The sequence below is a fragment of the Parasteatoda tepidariorum genome, chromosome 4 (assembly GCF_982258835.1).
Source record: "Parasteatoda tepidariorum strain Cologne lab strain chromosome 4, Ptep-v5.0, whole genome shotgun sequence".
Lineage (NCBI taxonomy): Eukaryota > Metazoa > Arthropoda > Arachnida > Araneae > Theridiidae > Parasteatoda > Parasteatoda tepidariorum.
In genome coordinates, this window is record NC_141758.1 from 105,578,554 (window position 1) to 105,605,754 (window position 27,201).

At 28.6% G+C, this 27,201-nt stretch overlaps 2 protein-coding genes across 6 annotated transcripts in view; one reads left to right on the forward strand and one right to left on the reverse strand.

Moving 5' to 3' along the window:
- Positions 1–3,980, reverse strand: part of LOC107455025 (uncharacterized) — a 20,508-nt gene extending 16,528 nt beyond the window's left edge. Inside the window, exons 1-2 of one of the 4 annotated variants that reach the window (XM_016072419.5) lie at positions 3,753–3,980; positions 2,503–2,676 (exon numbers count right to left, since the gene is read on the reverse strand). In XM_016072419.5, the coding sequence (XP_015927905.2) occupies positions 2,503–2,674 (172 nt within the window). In that variant the 5' untranslated portion in view covers positions 2,675–2,676; positions 3,753–3,980. Of the gene's footprint in view, positions 1–2,502; positions 2,677–3,624 lie in introns of all 4 variants that reach the window. The other 3 variants (XM_016072420.4, XM_016072418.4, XM_087161876.1) reach the window with 3 other exon arrangements.
- LOC107455026 (splicing regulator SDE2) lies at positions 3,916–24,447 on the forward strand. Of its 2 annotated transcripts, XM_016072421.4 has the most exons (8): positions 3,916–4,255; positions 6,438–6,549; positions 6,625–6,736; positions 11,435–11,604; positions 12,524–12,602; positions 16,230–16,337; positions 18,298–18,436; positions 24,248–24,447. In XM_016072421.4, the coding sequence occupies exons 1-8, from the start codon at positions 4,145–4,147 to the stop codon at positions 24,278–24,280; spliced, it is 864 nt and encodes a 287-aa protein (XP_015927907.3). In that variant the 5' UTR covers positions 3,916–4,144; the 3' UTR covers positions 24,281–24,447. The 2 variants fall into 2 exon arrangements, with proteins under 2 accessions (XP_015927907.3, XP_042908377.2); XM_043052443.3 differs by lacking the exon at positions 18,298–18,436 and having other exon boundaries at positions 4,030–4,255.
- Positions 24,448–27,201: the final 2,754 nt, after the last annotated feature.

Consider the following 27,201-nt stretch of genomic DNA (forward strand, 5'->3'; position numbering starts at 1 on the left):
GAAATAAATAATAAAAATGATTAATTAATTGAATAAAGTATGCTTCATCTACAAATAAATTGTATGTTTGATTCAATATTTATGACGTGCAGTCATACCCTTGCACACACTAGTAATAGTATAAATAAACAAATTATAAAATAATCGACTGCGGAAACAAATTCTAATGAAAACGAGAAAGTCAGTGCTAGGCGACATTCAATTGAAAAAAAAAATTAAAAACTGATCTGTTTATACTGCTGGCAGCTTGCCAATTAAGAATTAGAAAGTCTTTTGGAAAAAATATCAAAGATAAATAAATGACTAAACGGAATAAAGTTTAAATAAAAAACATCATTTGCAATTGAATTGAAATTTTTGGACCTTGGAACTCCGGATCGCGTTAAAAGAAAAATCCGGAGAACAATCATCTCTGATGTTATCATCCTTTAAAATTTAGTTTATAATAATTAGGAGAAAGATTAAATTAGTGAAGCATATTTTACAAGAATATGCTGAAATTCATTTTAACATACTACATGATAAAAAAAATATGTTGATTTTTTAATTTTATTAATAAATACAAGTAACTGAAACAAAACATAATACAAAAGTTTTAAGATGAAATTTTAATTTTTTTTATGTGTAGAAAAAAGATTAATTTACCATCAGGTTACTATCGAGAGTTATCTCGGGCAAATGAAAAAGTTAAATATTAGGCTTTGTATGACAGCTTTTAAGACTAGAGACAACACTGATACCTTCCAAACACCAGTGAAGTAATACACCATTTTTTTTACTCTTTTTTTTCTATGTAAATTCAGCAACCATCGTATTTATGTTACCGTTAAGTGTGTAATATGTTATTAATTTGAGACTTTAACTAGTTATTCTATGAAATAACTAGGTATTCTATAAATTAACTAATGATAGACAATTAAAATGAAAACGAAGCAATTTATCAAATTTATGCAGCGTATAAATGGTATTTATGGAAACGTACCATAAAATCATTTGTTACAACAAGGATTACTGAAATGACACTTGGAATTACAAAGAACATTATTTCTAAAACATTTTTTGTTGACACACTGGGTTTTACATGAACATTTTTTAAATCCCTGGTCAGTACCTAAACTTTGAGCTGTAGCAGCCGACCGGAGTGATATTTCTACATCCGGTACTTCTTCGATTTTAATTAATTTTTGTTCGCAGACACTGAACTGGGATCGGGAATATAATTATTTCATGCTGCCGTTTCTTGTGCCTAATTGGAAAATCCTTCTTCGGTTATTTGTAGGATGATAGCAAAATAGATTTGGCATCACCTTTTCCTCTGTCAACTTCAGGCACTGGGATACGGACGGTAAACCCCACAGAGGCTTCAGAATTAGATTTATCCGACATTTATAATTTAATCTTTTTCGCACTATTTTCCATTATTTTACACTTTAACGGGCTGCAGATCGTTATTCTATGAAATAACTAGCTAAACCATGAAATACAAGAGAGTTTTACACTTTAACAGACACAATCAGTTATTTCATGGAATAACTAGGTATTCCATAAAATAACGGATTTCATACTTTAACGGTAACATATACAATCGCACAAAACACGTGTGCAGTTCCAGAGTCCAACAGCAAAACTCTAAATAAAACTTGCAGGGGTCTGTCTAGGCTTTTCTGAGAGCAGGGGTCTGTCTAGGTTTTTCTGACAGGTACCTATTTTGTGAAAATTTAGAGGAAATTTGTGAAAAATTTAAAATTATATTAAAAAATCAACACAAAAATATGGATTTATCGTTTCTTAAGGGATACAAAAATGAAATTTTAAGAAAAGGTATTTTGTGAAACTACCGTTTTTCCTAAAATTGAATTTGTGAAACTACCGTTTTTCCTAAAGTTGAATTTGTGAAGGTACCGCTAAACGGTAGTAAATTCGGCCTAGACAGACCCCTGGAGAGGTACCGATTTTGTGAAAATGTTGACATAATTTGTGGAAAATTAAAAATTATATTAAAAAATCAACACAAAAATGTGGCCAAAATATGGATTTATCGTTTCTTGTGGGTTACAAAAATAAAATTTTAAGAAAAAGTATTTTGTGAAGCTACAGTTTTTCCTAAAGTTGAATTTGTGAAGGTACTGCTAAACGGTAGTAAATTCGGTCTGGACAGACCCGTGACTTGGCAAGCTTCCAATCACAGCAGATATTTTTTTCGCTTTCAGCTGAGTAAAAACGAGATAAAACAATACATACGCCCGAGTTTTCTCATGATGATAAATATTTGCAATATATACACACCTGAGTTAACTCAGATAAATAGGGAAGCGGTTAAAGCAAAACCCATAATCTACTTACAGAGAAAGAACTTTAGAGAAATAGAAAAAATTGGCACAGATAACACTTAAATGGTAGTGTAATAAAAATTACTAGCATAATTTTCAGAAGGAATAAAATATAGAGTTAAAATAAGATTAATATTTTTAAACGATCATAAATTTTTCAGAACAAACAAACCTATAGTAATAGCATTAGATTCAATACTGATCATTATTGGGTATTTGTGAAGCATCAGCTCAGAATCAACATCTAAATTTTCTTCATCTAAAAGTCTTAGTACAGCATGATAATTCTTTTCTTGTATCGCCTTTGTCATTTCAATACACATCATGATATGTTTTCGATCCATCACTACAGAATGAAAAAATTTTTATCAAGAAAACATTTTCTTAGTCTCTATTCCAATTATTCTATGTTTAAAACAAAAACAAACAAAAAAAAGAATTAAGTCTAATAGAAACCATATTAATTCCTGTGTTATGATAGAAAAATAGATAAAAATCAAAGTTTTCAAAAAAGAAATTTTTTTTTTTGCAGGAACTGTATAATGTTCTGTGACTATGTCGCCGTGATTCTGCCACGGGAGAAAAAAATATCAAATGTAGTTTCAGGCAAATCTTTCTATTACTGCTATAGTCTAAGAAGTTATCAAAAATTAACCCAAACCCATTACTTTCCCCCTCAAAGACGATAAAAAGTCTGCATTTTTTATCTTCTCCATTCTCTTTTTAACTGTAAAATGACTCTTGATTTGATTTTTTAAAAACATATAGCAAGTTTGTATTTTTACAAAGTATTTTGAAAAAATCAATCATAAAAATTCATTAATAAATGCTTTCGGCTAAGACTTCTGAAATTTGGCTAACTTCTTAGACATTCGGCTAATTTACTGGCTAGTAATTTGAAGTCCTCAGCGTGGGTTCTGCAAGACTAATGTTTCAATTTCTGATTTTCTTTAGTTGTAGCTGAAGAAACGTTCGCTTAGTTTTACAGAGAACAAATAACAAGAACATTTTCAATACTAAAGCAGTGAAATATCTGGAAAAAATACATAAAAGCAACCCTTAAGTTCAATATAGCAGAAGCCCTAACAAGTACAATAGAGGTATATTCATTTTGGAGAAGAATTGAAATATAATCCAAAATATTTCATTCAAAGTAAGCTTTTATTTAACTAAGTTTTTACATATATAAATTAACGTATTCCAAGAAAAATAAATTTTGTTTGAGGACTATCGATAATCTTAATGTTTAAGATTATTTAGAAGCAACAAACTGAACATATATGGGTATGCATACGTGAAGAAAGAATATAATAGGAATCTTATGATTATTTTAACTCAATAAAGGTATAAGGCAATGACAGTATAAGTTCAATTTAGTAGTAACTACGTGATTCCTCGAAAACAAAAATATTTACTTCTAACCTGTATCGGAACTTAATACTGACAGAAAGCATTAATAATTATACAAGAAGTATTTTACGCAGTTTCAAAAACTAAAATTGACAATTTCAATACTTCAAAACTCCGACTCGGATTGGTTTGATTGTTTGTGAATGAACAACCTTTTCGCCTTTTTCAAAAAAATATGAATGTCAAATTTCTAACATCGTTCACAGAAATTCATCTTCCGTAATCTTCATCCTATTTCTCACTTTACTATAAGCGAGCTATAAGCGAAATACTGCAACGAGCTCCAAAAATGCCCGTCAGTCATTTCATCAACTTCCGTAAATTTTATGCTGGCAAGTTGACAATTCAAATTTCTCAAGGCTCTACGACAATTATTTCTTGTTTAATTACTTTAAAAATCAGTAATGTATAATATTTTTATACGATATCCTTTTCCATGTGCGTATAAGTCAGTTTGTTGTGAACAAAATGGTATTTATTGCTCTCAACTCCATAACACCATTTCAGAAGCAATCGTAAGTTTCTACTTTTTAAACGCAGAATTGTATCGCTGTTATACGCATTTGGATTGACTAATTACTATTTTGCATTGGCTAATAATTTAATTTGCATTGACTAATAATTTAATTTGCATTGACTAATATAATTTTGCTGTATTCTTTTGGTGTCCTTTGTGTTTAGAGTGTAGGATCCAGAGTTCCCATGGTCCTTAAAAGCTGCTTAATTTTTACAAGGTATCTGCACACCTGGAAAGTCATGAAAAATCATGGAAAGCAATGAATTTCAGTATTGAACAGAATTTGTCATGATTTTAACTATTTTGTTTTAAAAAAAAAGTCATGGATTTAGGTCGCCGAAGAATCTAATTTTTAAAATGGAATTTACCCCCACCCCAATTTCATGGTGTTCCAAATATCTGAATTTGTAACAAAATCCCCACTCACAGTCATATTTTATTAGGATAAAGAATGTTTTTATCATTTTTAAAGTGATGGTGTTCTTTCAAAGAAATGAAAGAAAAAACATCATTTCCAGAGCAAATTATCTTTTAAACTTCTGTGATTTCAGAATTTTTATTATTATTTATTTATTTTATTTTATCAATTTAAAATTCTAGCTGAAGCAAGCTAATCTTTGGCAATTTTTTTTTAAATTCCAAAATGAGAACAGAAAAATCCGGAGTATTTCTTCCGTTTCTGATGAACAAGAAAAGTATCTTTAGAGTATAATTCTGCTGCAAAAAAGAAAAAAAATTATTTGCTTTGTATTTTTTTCAACTATTTTATTGCTACAACTCTTTCTTTACTCTGTTTTTAAATTTAAAATCTATAAATATGAAGATGCAGAGTGTAACAGTTTTGATAATACTAATCATTTAATTTAATGTTATTATAATACTTTTTTAAATGCATTGTTGTGTTTTTGTCGGAGAAAATAGTAATTTTTAAAGTCAAGAATTTGAATATCTAAAATGTAGCAGATACCCTGTGTTTATTTTAAAAGTACTTAATTTTGGTCCAAGGTTGTTAAAAGTCCTTAATTCAGTATTAATGTAGTTTATAAAAGCAATTTTTCAGTATTATGAAAATGTTTAAAACAAGAAGTCGTTCTTTAATTGCTTTAAATGAGACCATGCATCAATGGTAAAGTATTTTGAGAGACGGCAAGTGTAAGAGAAAGAAACCCTTCTTTCATCAATATGTTCTTCCTTTTGCCTTGAATCAGACCACATGAGGAAAGTGGAGCACTCTGAAAGAAAAGAATATTCTGTGGGCGAAGGGAATTCTGCACACGGAAGAGATTATTCTTTTTTTTGAAGTGGGGATCAGTTCTAAGGTACCTAAGTAAAAGACCTATGAAATTCAGCGAGTTCCGGAAAACAAATCATGGCAGAAAGAATATAGAAATGAGGCATAGTCCCCCAAAAAAAGAAGTAACAGAAATTTTTTTTCAATTTAATCCACAACAGAAAGTATTTCTAAAAAATTTAACTAAATAAATGTCTATAATATTACAGTGTGTAATGTAAGTAAATGTAAATTTATAAAGAGAAATAAAAGTTTTTCTTTTTTTTTAAATTCCTAATCATACTAAAAGTAAATAGTTCTTTAATAAACTGGGTTTGGAAAAAATAGGAATTTTTTAAAAATCCCTACCCACATAAGGTTTTTATCAACAAAAAAAAAAGAAGATATTTTTGATGAAAAACCTGGGTTTATCGGTACTTTACATTTTTATTCCTAAGAATGCAGGATTTGCTTCAAAGAAGAAAGTTGAATATTTGGTAACTGCTTATAACTTGTTTTGTTTAAATACAACCATTCTTTTAGAGGTTTTAGATTGTTATACTGATATTTTCTATTGTACACGGAACATTAAATCTACCCGATTAAAGGATCCCAAAGTTTTTTCATTATAGTCTAATAGAATAAGATTTTAATATAGTGTTTTTAATTTATTCATTTTGTTCAGTTATCATTGCTATTTAATGTCATTTTGTAAATTCGAAAATTCTTTCTGCAAGAACTGTAACGTTCTGCGACAATGTTGCCGCGATTCTGCCACGGGGCTTGAACTTCACGAGGTTTACCATCCATAAGTGAGTCGCAATTGCTTATCGGAAGTGTCTTTTTTAATTAAAATGTAAATGCATTGTCTTTGTTACATTATTATTAACTTCTTAAGCATTTTTTTTAGGGGTTTACTGATTTTTCTCTCTATTGCAATGGGAAGAAAGTTTCTGACGGACAATATTTATTGCCTCATTCTACCGTCCATGTATCACTTTCTCTTCCAGGTGGTAAAGGAGGTGAGATTATAATTATTATTTTGCCCTTTGTTGTAAAATTATCTGTATGTTAAAGGCAATCTATTTAAATTAAAGGTTTTGGCTCTATGCTGCGTGCCATTGGTGCCCAAATTGAGAAAACAACTAACAGAGAGGCCTGTAGAGATTTAAGTGGTAGGAGACTGAGGGATATCAATGAGGAACAGAGGTAAGTAATTGATTTATTACTCATTCTATTTAAAAAAGAATTCACTTTAAAGAAAAGTCTGTTATATGATAGTCAAAGATTATTGCAGTTATTTAATTGAATATTACTTAATTTATTGTCTCTGGGTGCATACAAACTCCTTATACTCCTTGGAAATAAAAAAAATCTCCAAGGAGTGCTTGGAACTACTTAGATTTCCAAATTAGTCCTTAACTCATTAGATAATTGTGTTGCATAGATGAACTAACTACGTCCACTGATGAATTTGCTGTCCAAGCAGACAAACTAAATGATATGACTTAACTGTCAAAATCTAATAGTTTGAGAAAAACTTAAAAAGAAAAAAAAATTGAATTGCAAGAGTTAGAAGAAAAAAATAACAGCAAATAATTTTAATTTTGCATGCTACAAGCAAACTTAATTAATAATTTACTGTTATTTTTTTTTGTATAAAATGCCTTAGATTTTCTTACTTATTCAGATATATATAGATTGGTAGGTTTTTATGTTAATCTTTAACATCTGCACTTTAACAAGATTTATTGAAATATTTGAAGCAGAAAAATTTATTTATGTGTAAAAGTGATGACTTTATTTATTTTTCTTGAATTTTCTTTTTTGAAAAAAACTTTAAATATGAGATTAATACGTCAAACTGCCATAATGGTTGTACAAGTTTGCAGCTATGCATATATATATATATTCTAAATGTTTAAATTGCGAAAACAATGAATAATTTAAATTTTTTATGTCTGCATCTTCCTTACCAAACCGAATAGCTCATTAATCAAGTTATGTATAATTTTGGAGGGGGTTCTGTCCCCCAAAACTACGCCACTGATTGGTAAGTGCCATTTCCAAAAATTGTCCAGACATTTTTTTAGCTTAATTAATTCTCTGGTACTTATTCTTTTTGAAAACTCGTAAAACACCTCTGCTATATAGTCTATATTAAAATTGAACTGTAATGATGCAGTTTTAGTAGGTTCCAAATATACTAATTTTACATACATTAGTATATTTGATGTTGATAAAAATTGCAGCAATTCCCATAGTACCAAAAGTGCCTATTAACAAAATTAATTAAGCATCAATCGCACAACCTGTTAAATATTCCTTTGTAAATTTTCTTTGAAAATATTTCAGAGTTCTTTCTAGGAATAAGAAAAGGTCACTTACCACCATTGATATATATCGAAATATTATAAAATAACTGAATTATATACTCTAATCTATTTTTAAATTACCGTCTTATACTATTACTAGGAGGCTTCGCCCCCTGCTCGCTGGCGCTCACCAACCCTCGGAACTGCTTTCGCTGTTCATTTCGGATTGCTTCGCAATCCAATGCTCGCTTTGCTCGCTCATTGGATACGTTCTTAACGTCTAGTTTTTGTATACTTTTTTTAATACTGAATTTCCGAAAACTTTTCACTGTAGAAAATTCTAAACCTGTACATTTCAATATTAATTTGAAATTGCAAACAGTTCACATATTTTTCTTAGTCACACTATTCTAAATTTGAGTTGTTGAGAAAAGTAACTGTTGTAAGTTTTGTTTTAAAGTCTTTCCCACCAGAAGGCTAAAGCCATGTGTTGTAGAACAATATAAAATAGTAGTCTGCCACTGAACACTGGATGTAAAGCATCGGCTTTGATGAAGATAATTTTGTATTTTTAATTCTCTGAAGGGCGCCACCTTAATAATAAGGAAGTCAGTTAAAATAAAACTTTTTGTTTAAGTCATTGCTAACAATTCAAATTTTTCTAAGGCAACTCTTAACCTCTAAATATTATTTTTTTATGTACACATTTCTAAATTTCAGTATTCAACCACAAAACAACTTAAAGTCCTCAAATTTAGCATGAAGCTGTAAAATGTAATGAAAGAGGGTCATATCAATAATGAAAGTAGAAGTAAAGTTAGTACTGTAAAATTAAAACACTATTTTTAATCAATGAGCCAAGTTCTTCAAGAAGCAGTTGTAGAAGTAGGTTGTTTATTTGAAACTTTTTATAGAATTTCTTTAAGAACACAATTGTTAATTTGGGCATTTGGCGATACAACACTTTTAGAATTGAAGGATTTGTTACGTCAAGCGCTCAGGTATCATAATTTTGATCTAGTTGCGCTTCTATGTCATTTTGATTTATGTTGCTAAGTTAACTTTCAAAAAATTCTATGGCTGGCAACAGCATTTTTATTTTTTAAGTTGTTCATTTTTATTTCTTTTAGAATTCGTCATTTTTTTAGCGAAATGTTTTTTAACCTAACAGAATTCTTCGCCGACTGTTTTCTCTATGAATGAAGAAATAAAGTAAATATTTAACTGTTGCGAAAAGAATCATATTTAGTTGTACAAAATACTTTAGCCAAAATTTGGGAACCACGTAAGAGAATTATATATATTAGATCAGAAACACATCTTTAAAAGGCAGAATGCTTTGGTGTTTTCAAAACAAAGCAAACGTTGCCACCAGCGGAAAAGAAATACAGCCAAAATTTGGGAGCCACGTAAGAGAATTATATATAATAGATATGTGTATATTTACGACAGTAATTCTCACTCTTTATCAAAATAACAGAAAAATTTGATGCTTTTGAAAAATATTTAAAGGCAAGCTAAAAGACAATCTCTGTGTATAAATTTTCTTCAAATTAAAGTAAATTGAAAGAGAAGAGATTAATTGATAAACAACCTGAAATTTTTTTTTATGTTTTAAATTGAAAATTATGAGAAAATAATCATTTAAGGGTGCCTTTTTAAATGAAAGGTATTTATTAAAAAAAATAAGGGTAAAATTTAAAATCTCTAAAAAACTCATGAGTTTACCCCAAAGTTGTGAATATCTATGGGCTGATGCAAATTTTATCTATATAAGTAGACAATATAAGAAAAATCTTACTAAAATGAAGGAATGAAATGAAAAATTAAAGTTAAATAATTATCAATAACTAAATAAATCTAAAATGAAGTTTTCATCAAAACAGATGGTTAAAAAGACAACCTATTCATGAAAAAAATATAAAAAAGTAAAAAGGCAATATCTTAAGGGATCACAACTTATTTTTACAAATTAGGCAAGGAGGGTGCATTTATAGGGATTAAAGGGCTGGCAGAACGAGTATAATTAAACAAATTTACGGGTTGGATAAATTGCAAATTTGCGCATTTTTATTTAATATTTTCTTTTAGAGTTTTACCTGACAAAAACTAGTTTTTACCAGTAAAAACCATGGGAAAAATACTATTAACCCATGTTTATTTATTTACAGATATTGTTATTTACAACTGATAGCAATAAGTATTATTTCTGTATTATAGCTAAGATTAATAGTTAGTTAATATTAATTTATTAGAAAATATATATTTATATAGACGTATATCAGCAAGTAACAAGTCATTGGACAAGTGATATGATATAATTTATCTTCTAAATTGTAATTGTAAAACTAATTTTTCACGTTACTAGTTGAGGCAAATCATCTCACTATTGAAAACTGATAAATGTTTTCGCTTTTCAACTTAAAGCAATTCTAATAGGGTAAATACACCGAAGATTTATTACTATTATTAGTGAATATAACCTTTTTCTCGTTTTCTTGATGGCACAGGAAAACTACTCAATAATTACCAAGGGGTAAGTAACAAAAATATATTTAAATCGTTAACATGATCAATACAGTACAATGGTAGACATTACTACTACTACATTACAATGTAGATGTTTTTGCTTTTTTACAAAATCTTTTCTTGCAGTTACGGTTACAATCTAATGATAAACTCTGCCATCTATCGGTGGTTCAACAACAAGTATTTCTACAAATGTATTAGATTTTCAATATGAGCCAATTACCATTAATTAAATATTGTGCTTATTTAGTTAATAGTTATAAATTACATTATTATATTATATCCTTGTATAACCAAACTTTATTTTATAATGAAGAAATGAAGATTTCTTACTAAGAGATAATAAAAGTGATATGCATGTTAAGTATTATAGTTCAGATTAGACTTAAAGTTTTAAAAAAAAGGGAGATAAGAATGTCATGAAACTTTTAAATTAAAATAATTTGTGTGCAAGAAACATTTTTTAGTGATACCTATTTAATTTCATACTTATTTGAATTCAGTGCTTTTAAAACTTAATAAATATGTAGATCGTGTATGTTAACCAGAGTAACGTAGAATACTTTTTTTCAGTTTATGTTTTCTAACTAATTTACTCTTTTATTAGATATTTGATTGACTTATATTCTCCTATCTTTAACAATCAACAGCACAATTTGAGCTTCAAAAACATAACTATGATTTTATTTATTCACTGATTAGCTTTTAATAATTAAATGATAATTTTAACTGTTTTTAGCAAGAATTTAATAAATTTTGCTATAATATTGTTTTTAAGTAACATTAAGTATTAATACATCTTATCAAATGTTGAATTAGTAAATGTAAAAAAAAATCTTATTGGAATAAAAAAAAATCCTATTTAAATTTAATTTTTTTTAAAAAAGTTATGCTTTTTTTCCAACTGTGCTTTTGATGTTGACTGTGCTGAAAATGTTGACTTTTTTGAAACCTTGCTTCTTAGCCAGTGATTTCTTTATATTAAAACTAAGCACTTTCTACCTTGTTCTCAGTTCAAGAATATCTTCATAAAATGAATCCAATTTTAATGTTTTCTTTTTAGATTAAAAAATTGGATTTCAAAAAAATCTGAAAGGGAAGCTGAAAAGGTTAGGAGAAGAAAAGAGAGACTTGAACGTCTTAAATCTCGACCAAAGCATAACTTTGTTGATTTTGGATATGAAAAAGAAATATCGGAACTTCCAGAACGCATTGATGATGCCCTAACAGCAGGTAACACCTATTTTTGTATATGCAGGCATGGTGTGTAGTGTTTTTAAAAAGTGTTTAATTTTCCCTTTTCCAAAATGAGATTTTTTTTCATTACCATGTCGATTTTCTCAATGTACTACGCAAAAGTGTGCTTTTCACATTGTTCTATTCAACGGCTTTACAGTTCATTCAACTATAATCCATTTTGGCCTACCCTTGGTCTGTAGCATATTAAAGCATCAATCATTTTACATGTTTGATGAAATACTTGTGAGTCCGCATGTGCGTCTACTGAGCTGAGTTTGGTGAGATTATTGCACTCTCACATGCAATTCTGCTGCGTTTTGCAAGACATTCTCAATTTCAGGCTTCATTTTCCACCCTCTGAAAGCAAAACGAAAAATCTGTCGGATCTTTTTATGGAGTCTAATATAATCAAGAAAAGAGTTCTTTGTCAGAAACCAGTTGCAAAGTCTTTGAAAATTATTTTGTATTTTCTTAAAAATTAAACATGGATTAAGTAATAATTTGCATTAGCTTTGTTTTAATTAGCACAACCCTAGAAAAATATTTGCATACAGAAAAGCGATATTGCACCAGCAAATGACCAAATATAGGTACCACCAAATTGGCCTTGTGCTATGGTTGAACTATGGAGAAGCAATTGAGAATTGTAAAGAATGCAGTATTTTCCAGAGTATACCTCATCATATCTTGACAAAATTCCAATGATTTTTTTTCCCTCTCATTTTAAATTTTTATGTTTAAAACACTCAGGCACTCAGACACTCAGTTAAATGGTATTAGGAACAATCTCTGTGGCGGAATCGCAGCAACAGGGCAACATTGTCACAGAATGTTACAGAGTTCTTGCAGAATGATTTTTCTTTTGAAAAGTGAAAATAATTCTTCAGTAAATAATTAAATAAATTTATTTTAGGTATGGAAAAAATTAAGAAGCGTCCATCTGAAATTACTGAGCCTTCTACTTCGGGCCATAGTAAAAAGAAACGACTGTGGTATGTATTTTTTTTTATTTTTACTTTTTTTTAGTATGCAATAGTTTTTAATATTTTTTCTGAGCTATAAAATCATCAAAACAGTTAAAATAAATTACAAAAATATCTGAAGTACATAATGCATATAGTTCCCTCTCTTAAACTACAATAGTATGTCGAGGTTGCCATAATGCAACACTGGTTATTTAAATTCAATCTTTTGAGCTTCTAAGTTTCAATAAAAAATTGAAGAAAGATTATACATACAGTTCCTGGCTAAATTATTCGACACATTATAAGATTCCATGTAAAATCTTAAATATCAGGTGATACTATACGGCTTTATTGTTTTTACACGGCTGAAACCGGTTTGTACTTCTTTACGTTCGTGTATCAATTTATTAAATTAGACGATATATAATATAAATTTGACCATATTGGATAAATTAGATGATATATTATATAAATATAGAATATTAATTATATCAAGCATTATATTAGTATATTATAATAATTAGACCAAATTATTAGGCACACTGTAGGTTTTTAATAATGACGTGTTTTGCTCGAGCTTATATGCAATACTTTAATAATGAAATATACATGTAATGAGTTTTTATACTGAAGATGTTATATATACTTTTTATTTGTATTTAGTTTTAGCATATTGCATTACAATGTTAACCAACTGATACACGAATGTAAAGCAATGTAAACCGGGTTCATTTGAGTAAAAACAATAAAGCTGTATAGTATCACCTGATAATTTTAATTTTACATCGAATTTTATAGTGCGTCTAATAATATGCCCAAGGACTGTAGGCACCACAGTTAGATGCAGATTTTTTTTTCTCTTTCAGAAATATATCTCCCCCAGATAGACTCACTGTGATTTTGTTACAGAATTCTTGCAGGAAGACTTTTCATTCTCAAAGAGTTTTCAAAACAAAGACTTTTTATTCTCTTTTAGCCCAAGTTCTGCAGAAGCCAAAAAAAAAAAAAAAAAATTGATAGAATTTTCAAATTATGTTTTTTTTTCTGCTGAATCGTTTTCAAAAGTTTGCTTTTTTTTTAAGTATTGGAGAGGGAGGAAGCACACGTGATCCTCCGTAAATTTCTACCTTGATATATTGAAAAAGAAGTTTTCTTCTAAACAATTGTAAGAAGAAAGAAAGATTATGAAAAGCAGGGTATCTGCACACCTGGAAAGTCATGAATTTTGGTATTGAACAAAATTTGTCTGGAAATGTCATGATTTTAACTATTTTCTTTAAAAAAATCAGGAAAGTCATAGATATAGGTCTCCGAAAAATCAATTTTTAAAATGGAATTTACTTCCCCACGGGAGGAGGGGTAAATTCCATTTCAGTAACCCCTTTTCCAATTCGCGTGATTTCGCAGTCTATCTTTTTTTCGGTTGTTACTGGTACAGATTTCGCAATTTTTTTAATGTGATGATGAATAACAAAATGCAAAAAAGGAAATAATTAGTGTGTTACATTTCTACAAAATGTAATAATATCGCCCATAATGTTAGAATAAATACATATTCAATTAAGAAAAATTATTTTATTTGATATGATTTTTTTAATTTATTTATTATTATATTTTTAAGTTATTCTGTTAATTTAAATTAGTGACATGTATATTTGTTATTTTTAAGTATCTTACTGTAAGATATTAGTATTAGAGAGGTATATCGCAGAATGCCCGAAAAAATTCTTTTACACGGGTTGCAATATATACTTCAAATTCTCGATAATGTTAAGTGATCTATTTTTCAGTATTCTTTTGACCATAGATTATTCCCAAGGCCTCCTAGATTTAGTGAAGGAGGTCTTAAAGAATTCAAGATGTTTATTGAGCAGTTACATTCAAAAGTGATTTGAATAGTTCTCTCGAAACTTTTCTTATTGATTGACTCGTTATGAATGGGAAAATGTTAGTTTGAAAAGAGCAAAAATGTCCTCACCTGTTTTTGGCATGATTTTCTAAGAATTAAATAAAATGTTGGTCTCTATGTTGGAATGAATGATTCAGTGTGAATGTTCTCTTGGAGTGGTCATTACAATAGAAAGAATGCACTAATGGGTGATTGTATTAAAGAATTATGACTGTATGTGTGTATACATATATATATATATACACCCCATAGCAGAATCACACTGACATTGTCGCAGAACGTTACAAAGTTCTTCCAGAAAGATTTTTCTTTCGAGAAGTAAAAAAAAATGTATGTTTTCTTTTATAATTTTACGGAATAAATAATATAATTTTTCTTTTATATATTGACAGAAGAGTTTATACATAATATTTGAATCATACATTCAGATAATCACGAATTTGACGCACTCAATTTACGCCGATAGTATTGTAAATTGATGTATTGTTGCAACTGAATTTTCAGCAGTTATTGATATTGATTTTCATGTGGTTTTTAAATACCTCAATATATTTCAAGCAATATTTCGCCGTCTATTTTTTTACGGCAACGTATTTTATGATTTTTAATTACAGTCGAACTCTTTTATAACGAGCTCGGATTTAACGAGAATGAGGGAAACGAGAATATTTGGTTGGATCAATGTTAAGTCTATGGAACAGAAGTCGCTTTTAACGAGCAAGCCCTGGTTTTAGCGAGCAATATTTTTCTGTCTTGCATTCTTTTTTCTCAACTTTCTAGTCTTTCTGTCTCATCTTTTATTTAAAATGATAAGAAATGCACTCGAAATCAAAAAAAAAAAAAAACGCGAACTGAAACTTAATTGAAAGAGACAGGGAACGAGTTCAACGTAAGCTAACAAACTATTTTAAATATGTAGATTAATGAAAAAAATTAATGTTTTGGTAAGAATCTTTTCTTTATTTTTCTTTCCGTTTATTGTTTCCTTCGTTTAAGACTGTAGCGCAACTAGAAATTTTTTGTTGGTTGGGGGGGGGGGTTAATTGTCATTAAATTAAGAAAAGTATTTAATTAAATTAATTAATAAAATTAAAGTAAGTAAGTGTTATTTAAATTTTAAGTAAACTCAATCATTTGACTTCCAAGCCCCCCCCCCCTTTTCTGGTTGCAAGCCTGCCTTTTTTATTACGAGCACTCGGACTTAACGAGTACAATGTTACGGTCCCTTTGTGCTCGTTATGAACGAGTTCGACTGTATTCTGTTTTGTGATGATTATTTACAAAATGCGAAGAGGAAATAATTAGTGTGTTTCCCCCCTCCTCCTCAAAAAAATGTGAGAATATCACCATAATATTAGAATAAATATTACATGTTAAATTTAAAAACAATTATAATAGCTTTTGTTATTTTAAATTGGTAACATATATGTTTGTTATTATTTAAAGGAATCTATAGCAGAAAAATATTAGTGCTAGTGAGTTTTGTCGCAGATAGCTGGAAAAATGTTTGCCACAGGTGTTATATATGCATGTGGGTGAATATCTGTATGTGTCTGGGTAAATATGTGCCTGTGGTGTATATCTTTCCTTACCGTCATCTATTTAAAAAAAGAATTATTTTTAATTTGTTGGGGATAGTGTATTATTTTGAATACGCAATGCCTTTTAGGAGAATACTTTGCATTTTTGATTAGAATTCAAGTTTTGGAATTTCTCAAATTTATTTATTGTATTTCCTCTCCTAGGCTGGATGAAGATATTTCTGAATCAAGTGGAAGTGACTCTGATTCAAGCTCATATAAATCCAATGAAGAGTGTGATGAACACAAAAATAATGAAGATGAATTATCAAGGTTTATTTATTTTTTTATTTGAATAATTTAAATATTTTATGAAAAGCGAAGATAGGTGCGCTATCTGCTATCATAAAAGTTTTAAATTATTATTGAATTTGAACTTGATTACATTTTCAATTTGTTATACTCCGTGTCTCAAAATGGTTGTAAATATAATGTACAATAAGCATTATTAATAACACTATATAGAATAGATCAGATTTTTTTTTGCAAATTAACTGATATATGTTAATTTAATACTTTTAATTAGGAATCTGGATCGCTATTACCCGATTTTTTCTACTTATTTTATTACCCAATAGTTTAGTCACTACTTTGAAACCATACTTAATCTTATTTTTGCTTCATGTATTCTTTAAAGCTCGTTTATCCAAAGATACTTAGTACATCTCTTTTCTGATTTTTCTATTCTCGAAAGTAAGGATGCTTTTATGTAACGATGTTTGAGAAATAGGTTTAAATAATATTTTAAGCATTTTAATATTCTAGTGAGTGTTAAACTAAATTTAAAACAGTTCCAATATGCAATGCATTTCAAAATACATCCCATAACTATCACTATTTTTACATACAATTTAATAAAAAAATATTTGAAGTCAAAATTAGGTAGTTTACTAAAATTTATAAAACAAATAACTTAGTTAACTTTTATTGTCTTTAGTTTATAGTAATTTAATAATTTTTATAGTAATTTAGTTTAAATAAAACAACATATTTCCTGTTATTTGGAAGCTTTTTTCGGTTGCCAGTTTTTAATATTTAATCAACATCAAGAGTAAAAATTAAGGAAATTTAATCTTTGATCCAGATACGTCTTTTATTATTTTTAAGGAAATTTACGTAAAAAATTATAGAGTTTATAAATGACAGAGTTTGTGAAATGTCTCAATTATGATGAATTATGCTATTTTGTAACAGAAACACGGACCAAAACATTAAAATTGAAAATTAGAAATCCAAAGCAGCATACCATTCCTTTACATTGATTGCTAATCTTAAGGACCACTGGTAATTATTTTATGGTGGTCCGAGTTACATTGTAGTAGTCTTGGGCTGACTGACCGCCTTTAGTTGTGAGCCTTGACATCAAATAATGTTGCCAATATTTTAAAATGCAATTTCTTTTTAAAATAATATAAACTTCTTATTAAAATACTTCATCTTAAAATTTTTACCTTCTAAATATAATTGTTACTTAATAATATAGAATTGAATTCTAGAATTATTAATAAAAAAAAAGTTACTAAAGTTATATATAACTGTTTGGTCTCTCTCAAATATATTGATATCTAACGAGTGCCATTTACGATATTTATATTTTTTTAATTCAAGTACATGATTTGTTATGGGTGTAATAATGTTGATATGTTACATCCATAATACAAAATGTTATGTCTGTAACACCAGTTTTTTTTAAGAAAATGCATGCTTGGAAAAAAATAGTACTTGGTATTTAACTTGTTACTAACAATGATTAAAGGTTTCAAGAAGATTTTAAAAATTATTGCCTAATTTTGTCAAAATATTAACTTTTGCTTAATTTTTTTTAATGGTTTGCCGATTGAAACTCTAAAATTATCAAAAAAAAATTTAATTTCAATGAATTACTTTTTTTGCATGTAATTGTAGTATAATGTTAACAAAAGTAAACAAAGTAGATTAATTTCCCTCGACCTATTTAATAGACCAATTATAGTTATTATTACTTCCCTTATTCATTCAACAAAACATTTTACGGATTTATTTTGCAAGATTTTCCCTAACTTTTATTGAGTTTGGTTTTGTGTTACTCATTCTCTGATTAAGGTAGTTGAATAAAACTGATTTGCTCTTTTTAAAATCCTGTGCCTTTTTATCCTGTTCGCAACCCTTATATATAGTAATAATTTAAGAAGAAAATAACTAAAATTTAATCTATCAGTAGTAATTAAAAGAGTGTAATTTTATCCATTCCCAGGAATATCTGCAACAGTGAGTCAAATGAAGCAAGTGAGAATTTTTCTGATATTGAGTCCCAACAGAAGATAAACACTGTTCAACTTGATTCAAATGGATCTCAGCTAGAGTTGAAAGACAACACTTTAAAATCTGATGAAGTAGGATGTTTTTTTGTTCTTTCTTTTCAAAAAAAGTCCCATGTTAAAAAAATGCTAGTTTTAAAGCTCAGCTGGATAGCAAAAGAGAAAATCTAAACTAAATTCTTTGTATTTCACTGAGACTACACATTCTAAGCAAATTTACATTTTTCAGTTGTTTTACTTATGACCCTCCTAGGGAAAAACTTTTGTATCAACCTTAACCCTGTGGCCGAATCGTGGCGAATGTTATTGAGTTCTCGCAGAAAGATTTTTCCTTTGGGAAGTAAAAAAATTTGGTTTTCTTTTCTGCAAAAATATTAGAAAGATATTTTTCTTCTTCTGCAGAATTATATTCAAAGGATGCCTTTCAGAGGGGAAAGAAATGCTCGTGATTTTTCCATTCTCATTTGAGAAATAATAAATGTAATTACTCTTAAACAAGCCCTATTTGCACCTATATCATCGTTGATCCATACGGTGTTCAGTCGTTCTTTCGAGAGTTATTGCCACAAATTTCCACATTTAAGAAAAACTCAATGTTTTTTTAAAAAATTTTAATGCATGCAAAACTGATCATCGCTTATTTGGTAATTTACTTTTTTAATGCGATGATTTCAACATTTTTTAGGCAGTTAATGCTAGGTCTACCAATTTCCACGGGTTTTTTAAAATTCCGCTTATTTCTCAGTCTATATTATTTCTGCGTGTAATTGAGCATTTAAATAATCACTTTCTGATACAAATCACAATTTACGCCAATAATATTGTAAATCCATAGTGTATTTTAGACAGTTATTGATATTGTTTTCACTTTGTTTTTAAAATCCGATATTTATTACAACAACCGAATCTCGAAACGAAACATGCGCTTGAGTGACCCCTTTTTCAAAGTTCCGATTCGATTCGCTCGATTTCGTCGTCGATCTTTCTTCTTTTTTTTCTCCCGATAGTTATTGCAACGAATTTGACAACTTTTTATAAGTTTTTTTTTAATGTGATGATGATTTACAAAAGGCAAAAAAGGGAATAATCAGTGCGTTTTCCCCTTTCAAAGATGTACAATTTATTTTATCCTTTTTTTAATTATCAACACAACATTTTTGTCACTTTTAATTAGAACAATTTTTATTCAAAGTATCTTGCAGCCCGAAAAAATTCTGCCTCAGTGAACCTTAGAATCAGGGTCCATAAGTGTCCAGACTTGCCTCAATTAAAATAATAACACTATTTTTTATACAATACGATAAATTTGTAATAAATCAATATTTGACCTAGACTTAAACTCACTAGTTTTCACTTTGAAGTAAATAAAAGTTTCGATTACTGTTATAATGTAAACTGATTCTAAGTTAATCTTCGCAAAGAAACATGAGGACCATTATTGGGGAGCATTATTCACATTTCTGCAAAAAAAAAATCTTTTTGTTGTTGATAAAATCATCTAGTTATGTGTTAATCATATTTTTAATTATTCTGATAAATAATTTGGTATTTGTTCCACCACCACCCACCTACCACGAATACTTCTTAGGACTCAAAAACTGCCAATGGATTCTAAAAATCCCCATGCCTCAGATGCATATAATTAAACGAATCTAATTTTACTGATCAGTTTTTAATTTTAGAAAAATTGGACTTCATATATTTTTTGAGAATGTAAAAACATCTGTTTGCGTTTGTGATTTGTTTATGCATTTCTGAGGTTAGATCATTGTTGCTTTTAACTTTTCTCCTAAATAAGTAAAACTAACCACTTTATCAAACTTAGTCTCCAGATGACTGATTTGAAAAACATGGCATATATTTGGTATTTTTTTCTACTTATTACTAATTAATTGTTTTATGTTATTATACCTTAAAGGCCTATTTAAGAGCTAAAGTAGTATGAGCCACTACTTTAGCTTTTGCCACTACAGTATCATCTGAACTACTAAGTATCTGCACGGACTTAAAGATGTTTCCCTCTAGTATTCATTTAGTCTCTATTAACCTTTCCTAGAGGTATATTAAGCATGAGACAGGACATTTTATCTCCTTTAATATGTAAACTTTCTTTTAATATGTAAAGAAACTTCTTAATAAATTGCTTTAACTTATTAAATTTTTAAGATATTCAGATCAGACTTTTATTTATTAGTTGCCAAATACGATTCACTACGAAATTAAGACAAATTTTTTTAAAAATTTTTTCTGCTCATGCACACTATAAATGAACTATTTTAATTGCTCATATCTTGAACAGTTTTTAACAAATTTTTCTCAATTTTTAAAGCAACAATTTTGTAATCAATTTTAAATTGTTCCGAATGTTTTGTTTAATTTTAATGAATAACTATAGTTATAACAAGAAAAAAAAATTGAGACAAATTTTTTTTTTTTAATTTCTTTATAAAACTGTCCATATCTCCATAAATATTTAAGTTAGGTTTACGAAAGTTAGTGCAATTATTTCATATAAAGTTTGTGCAAATATTACAACTAAAATAGCAGTTATAAGTTATAAATTTATTACTACATTTTTTTGGCATACGGTGTTCAAAAAAAATTTTTTTTGGGGGGTGGGAATTTATTGTTAGTGCCTCAAACCTCACAAAGCTTTAAAATTTATTGATATGTATGAGAGATTGCACTATCTAAACACTTTTAAATTTATAAACTGATCCTTTGAACATTTTTTGAGAAATATTACAAAATGTGTTAGTATTGAAGTGTTTCCAATATTTTGTCCCCTGTGGCAGAATTTTTTTAGGCTTTCTGCGGCAAACCAGCTCTAATATCTTTCTGCAAGATACTATTAATAATAATTAATATACATGTTATTACTTACATTTTTAAATTTAAAGTAACAGAAACATTGTATTCACAAAAAAGTCTATATGGATATAATAAAATTGTTTTTTTTTTTTTAAATGATTATGTAATATTTTTTTATTTTAATGTCATGGGCGATGTTCTCCTATTTTGTAAGAGGAAAACGCACTAATTATTTCCTTTTTTGCATTTCGTAAATCATCATCACATAAGAAAAATAATTAAAAATCATAAAATCTGTGAATGAAAGGAAAAGAAATTTTTTTTCCCCAAATAAGAATTTAAAAAATCACGAGCATTTCTTCCCCTCTGTTGCGTGAAAAAGCATGGGTGCCACTCTTCAGAGATCAGTCTTGAGAGAAAAATGGTACGTTTACCTATTAATATCTCTTTTCCATTTGTTTTTAATCATTAATTAAATGAAAAGTTTCACCTATTAATATCTCTTTTCCATTTGTTTTTAATATTAAAATTTGTTTTTTTCTTAAAAATGTAAAAAAATTTTCTGTTAAATAAAAATGAGAATGACATTTTAATGTAAACATTGCTAATTTTCATAATTATTGCTGAATGATCAAATAATGGTGTAGTTCATTAATGAAAGAATGAGATTGAACTTCAACACCTGCTTGCTTAAACAAAATTTGTACTGTTGTATCTAAATTTTTTTGTTTTTATTTATCCCCAACGTTTTTAAATGCTGGCCAAAGTTAAATTATGATTATTTTCTTTTTTTTTAAATTATAGAGATAGGACAAAAAATAAGTAATAAAGAGAAAAATATGTATATCTTCATGAAAAAATTAGTTGTTTATTATTCAGTGATTGTTGTAAAAAGATGCACAAAGTTAGCTGTTATTTTTATCTTGTTTGCTGTAGAAATAAATTAATAAAATAAAGAAGAAGAAAAACTTCAATAATTGATTTGATCCTTAGTATAGAAAGGTGCATTTTGGAGTTAATAAATTTCTGAAAATTCTAGTAAACTCTAAATTGTGTTAATTGATCCAAAAAATAAGTTTAGTCTTGAAATATTTTTAGACTGGCACTCATAGAAAAAGGCATGTATTGAATATAATTATGGAGAAAAAAATCTTGCAAACATTTCTGCAGAAAAGAAATTTTTTGCTTCAGCATTCTTTATTTTTCATTCTTCTCAACTAAGAATAAAAAGTTTTTGAACATTTCTTTCATCTCCGATGCACGAAAAAGGCATCTTTTAAATATAATTTTAGAGGGAAAAAAGTTTTGAATATTTTTTGCAGAACAGAAAACCAAAATTTTTTAATTTTCTAAAGGGAAATTCTTTCTGCCAGAACTCATAACGTTCTGCAACAATGTCGTCACGATTCTGCCACTGGGATTTTATCCAACCCCTGTGTATCACCAATACCAAAAATATCAGACATATTGTGTTTTTATCTCCAACAAGAACTTAACTAGGATTCTTAGTCTTGAAAGTAGTGAACCAGACTCTTAAAGTGTGAGCTGTGCTGGCTGTATCAATCAGGAATTGAGGTCTTTCCTTTGGTGAATTTCAGCATCCTTTCTTGCCATAGGCACTTAACCTTACTGAAATAGTAGAGTGCCTTCTAACAATACTAGAATAACAATACTGGATTACTAGACTCTGTAGCGTATCTACCACTACAAAAATACAATTCCAATTCACTATTTTATAAGGCATTTTAACTTGATTTTATAGTGGGGTACCTTTTCATAGATGAAGGTTGACATTGTGGATATCTACTCTCCCGACATTGGTGACCCGGACGTGATGTGAACACTCCTACCTTGGCAGTAACGCCCACTTCGATCTGAACATGCCTACTTTGATGGGTGGTCCGCATTGAACATTTGACTTGCTACTTGTGACATTATCCACCTCCTCACACTGTTGCTTCTCAGTCTCGATCACACACATTGTATAACATATACACTCTACTGCTAAGGGCAACAAAGTAGTGACCACGACCATGAACTTAATACAGCTCTCATGATCAGCAAAAGTTCGGTGGTCTTAATACAGCTCTCCTGGCTTTGCACAAAAACAGCAATGATTCAACTAGTGGTATCCATTCATCGAATTCTATCACAGATATAATTCTGGTAGGGGAGTACTGTAGTGTATCTACCACTACAAAAATACGATTCCAATTCACAAGTATATAAGACATGTTAACTCTATTCTATGTCAGGATACCTTTTCATAGATGAAGGTTGACATTGTCGATATCTACTCTCCCCACAAATCCTTTTAGCAATCATTATTCATTCATTTTAATTAGTTGGGAAAATACTCATTAAATTTGGATTTTATTTTATTTACTAATTTTGATTGTATAATTTAGATACACTATAAAACTTAGTCATTTTGGAATGTTTATAATATCTTTTTATTTTATTTAATAATTATAAAACTTAATCATTCTTCTAACATACAATAGGTCCATTTTAGCAACCATTCACTAATTACTCACCATTCAACTTATAACCTTATTTCAATCTTTTGGTTCAATTTTCTGTTTTCTAAATAGGCTGATTACTAATTTCAAATGTCGTTAAAGATAAACTTGTTAAAATTTTCGAGTTGTAAATTTTTTTTTCTATTACATCAAACTGCAGTGAAAACATTGTTTTTCCTTTCTTATGCATGTAATTTATTGCAAAATCGAGAGTACTTTTAAATGTCCATTTCATTTAAGTAATGGTTTTATTTTTTAGCTTTCAATCTTTTCATCTCTGATTCCAGATGGATGCGTAATGTTTATTTATCCTATAGGACCGACATTGGTTGAAAAGGGGGCCGTACAATATCGGGTGAATCTGAAAATTCTATTTAAAATAAAGGCCCTTTGAACCTTTACTGAGTCAAGATTCATGAATGTTTGCCCAATGAGGGCCCAAGTTATTTTGCTGCTAAGGATATTGTTTGCTTATTGTTGGTTTTTTTTAGTGACTGAGAGTTGTAACTTTATTCGGCTGGTATCTTATAATGATGAATGACTTTTTTTTTAGGATCTAAATGATGATCAGAATGTAAAGGAGTAGGAGGAAAGGCTGTTCTGATGTTGAAAGATGGTGGAAATCTCTACGACAGAGTTGCAAGATTTGAATATTCCAAGAATGTGCTTGTTAGAGCATATGAAGAGTTGAATATATCCTGTAACTTAAATATTTTTTTAAGGAAAAAATAAACAATGTTTATTTGCATGCAATTTAATTTTGAATTGAAACTGAAATAATTTGTTTGAGGTTACATCAAAAAGTTAGTGGAATTTGTTTTGCTTTGCTTTAAATTACTGAAAATGTATCAATTTTATTTTTCTCACTAGCTTTTGAGTTAGAGATAAATGAGTTGTATGAGGTGATGTAAAATTTCTCTAACGAGAATGTATCATTTGTCCCAATTCTTGCAAACCGTTGCATAATTTATTTTAACCAACTTTTGAATGGCCGTGATTTAGCCATTTCAAAATATTTTCTGGAGAACACCATACACTAAAAGAGTACTACACTTCTTTGAAAGGAGCTGTGTATTATTTGTTAAATACAAATAATTTCCTTATTGTATTTATGTCTTCACAGGGTATCTGCACACCTGGAAAGTCATGAATATCGGTATTGAACAAAATTTGTCATGAAATGTCATGATTTTAACCATTTTTTTAAAAAAAATCATGAAAAGTCATGGATTTAAGTCGCCGAATTTTTTTCTTCTTTCCAATTTCATGGTGTTCTGAATATCTGAATTTGTAACAAAATACCAACTCAGAGTCGTATTTTATTAAAATATAAGAAGTTTTTATCATCATCTTTGAAAATTATGGTATTCTTTCTAAAAATGAAAAAAAAAAAACATCATTTCTAGAGCCAATTATCTTTTAAACTTCTGTGATTTCAGAATTTTTGTTATTATTATTATTATTATTTTTTTTTAATTTTATCGATTTAAAGTTTCAGCTGAAGCAAGCCAGTCATTGGCAATTTTCTTTATTCCAAAATGAGAACAGAAAAATCTGGAGTATTTCTTTCCTTTCCGATGAACAAGAAAAGTATCATTAGAATGTAATTCTGCAGAAAAAAAAGAGAAAAAAAAATTTTTTTTTGCTTTTGTATTTTTTTAAGCTATTTTATTGCTTCATCTCTTTCTTTACTTTGTTTTTTAAATTTAAAATCTATAAATGAGAAAATGCAGAGTATAACAGTTTTGGTTATACCTATCACTTCAGTGAATGTTATTATAATGCTTTTTTAAATGTATTATTGTGTTTTTGTCGGAGAAAATAGTTACTTCGTTAAGTCCTGAAAAATTCTTGGAATTAGTCATGAATTTGAAAATCTAAAATGTTGAAAAATGTATTTGTTAAATACAAGAATTTCCTTATTGTATTTATCTCTTTAGGTTTTTCTGAAAGTCAATTTTTGATGCACTTTTGTGTAATAAACTGTATCCTAAGTTTGCATTCCCAAACGAAAAGAAATGTTTTATACTATTAAAACCCATTTTCATCAAAATCAGCAAATAGTTTTATTTTCAATGGGTGACTGAACAGTTTAAACTTACCACCAAAATAGTTTGCATCAAGAAAATGGTATGTCTAATTTCTCATGTCAAATCTTATGTGCCACATGTTTTTTTATCGTTTTTTTTTTAAAACAGAAATATAATATTTGTTAGGTAACAGTGTGGTACATACGATCTTAAAAGTAATTTTAATAGCCGGCAAACGACAAGATCTCTAATAAAAGATGAAGTGTTGAAACATGCAGAAAAAGCCAGCGAAACAAACGTCATAAAACTGAGTCTAATTATGAAGCTTATGAAAATGTCTTTAAGGAATGACTTGAAAAGGGAGTAATTGAAGATGTTGCTTAAAAGATGAAGGTCAAGTGCTTTATCTTTCTCACGGAGAAGTTATAAAAGAAAATACCCTTATGTTTAACTCCTTACATATGGTTGTAAACCACAAAAGTTCTTTTATTGTATCGTTTAATGCTATAAACTCGTATCCCATGCCACTTGATGCAATTCATTTTAGTTTGCTATATTTTCAACTAAATCCTGCTATATTTCCAACAAACCTGCTTTAAATATAACCTGATATGGAAAATATGTTTTAATAAATGACAACCCCAATTGGAATCTAAATAAGAAGAATAATTAAGGTTTGATGAGTAACGTTTATTTTCATTAGTATTCATTAATTAATTCATTACAGCTACAACTTCAGTCTAATACTGTTAATTAGAGCACATCGAGAATTGTGACATAATATCTATTAACAGTAAATTATCTATTAACAGTAAAATTCACTACTGGCGAGAGAATAGGATTATCTATCATTTTATTTCACTGATTTTTTTAAAACATAAATGTGTATTTTTCAATTTTTAATCTAACAATTTTGTAAAACATAACCCGTTATAAAAGTTTTGCCGCTATTTATTTAACACAAAGTGTTATTTTCTGAGTATTATTTTAATGTTTACATAAATATTTACTACAGATATTTTACCTATTTAGATAAGCAAAAAGAATGTTCCTTACCTTGGAATGTCCCTGCAAAGACATAACAAAAATAAATAAAGAAAATTGACATTTCTTTGGAAAATATATTTGTGAAGGCAACTCAGGAAATCATGAATTAAATTTTGTGAAAATGCACATAAAAAGTATTAAAATATGTCATAGAGAATTCAATAGGGACACATACAGTCCCTATTTAAGTTATTAGACGCACTATAAGATTCTATGTAAAATGTAAATTATCAGGTGATACTATAACAGCTTTATTGTTTTTACGAGACTGATATCTTAGTTTGCACTGGTTTACGTTTGTGCATCAATTGATAAAATTCGATACTTTATAATATAAATTCGACGATATCTTAGTTTGCACTGGTTTGCGTTTGTGCATCAATTGATAAAATTCGATACTTTATAATATAAATTCGACGATATCTTAGTT

Bases quoted from the DNA above. Each gene is read 5' to 3' on its own strand.
- LOC107455026 (XM_016072421.4), top strand. From the start codon at position 4,145: ATGTATAATATTTTTATACGATATCCTTTTCCATGTGCGTATAAGTCA. The intron at 11,605-12,523 runs GTAACACCTATT...AATTTATTTTAG, and splicing joins TGATGATGCCCTAACAGCAG to GTATGGAAAAAATTAAGAAG. The intron at 18,437-24,247 runs GTAGGATGTTTT...CTTTTTTTTTAG, and splicing joins ACACTTTAAAATCTGATGAA to GATCTAAATGATGATCAGAA.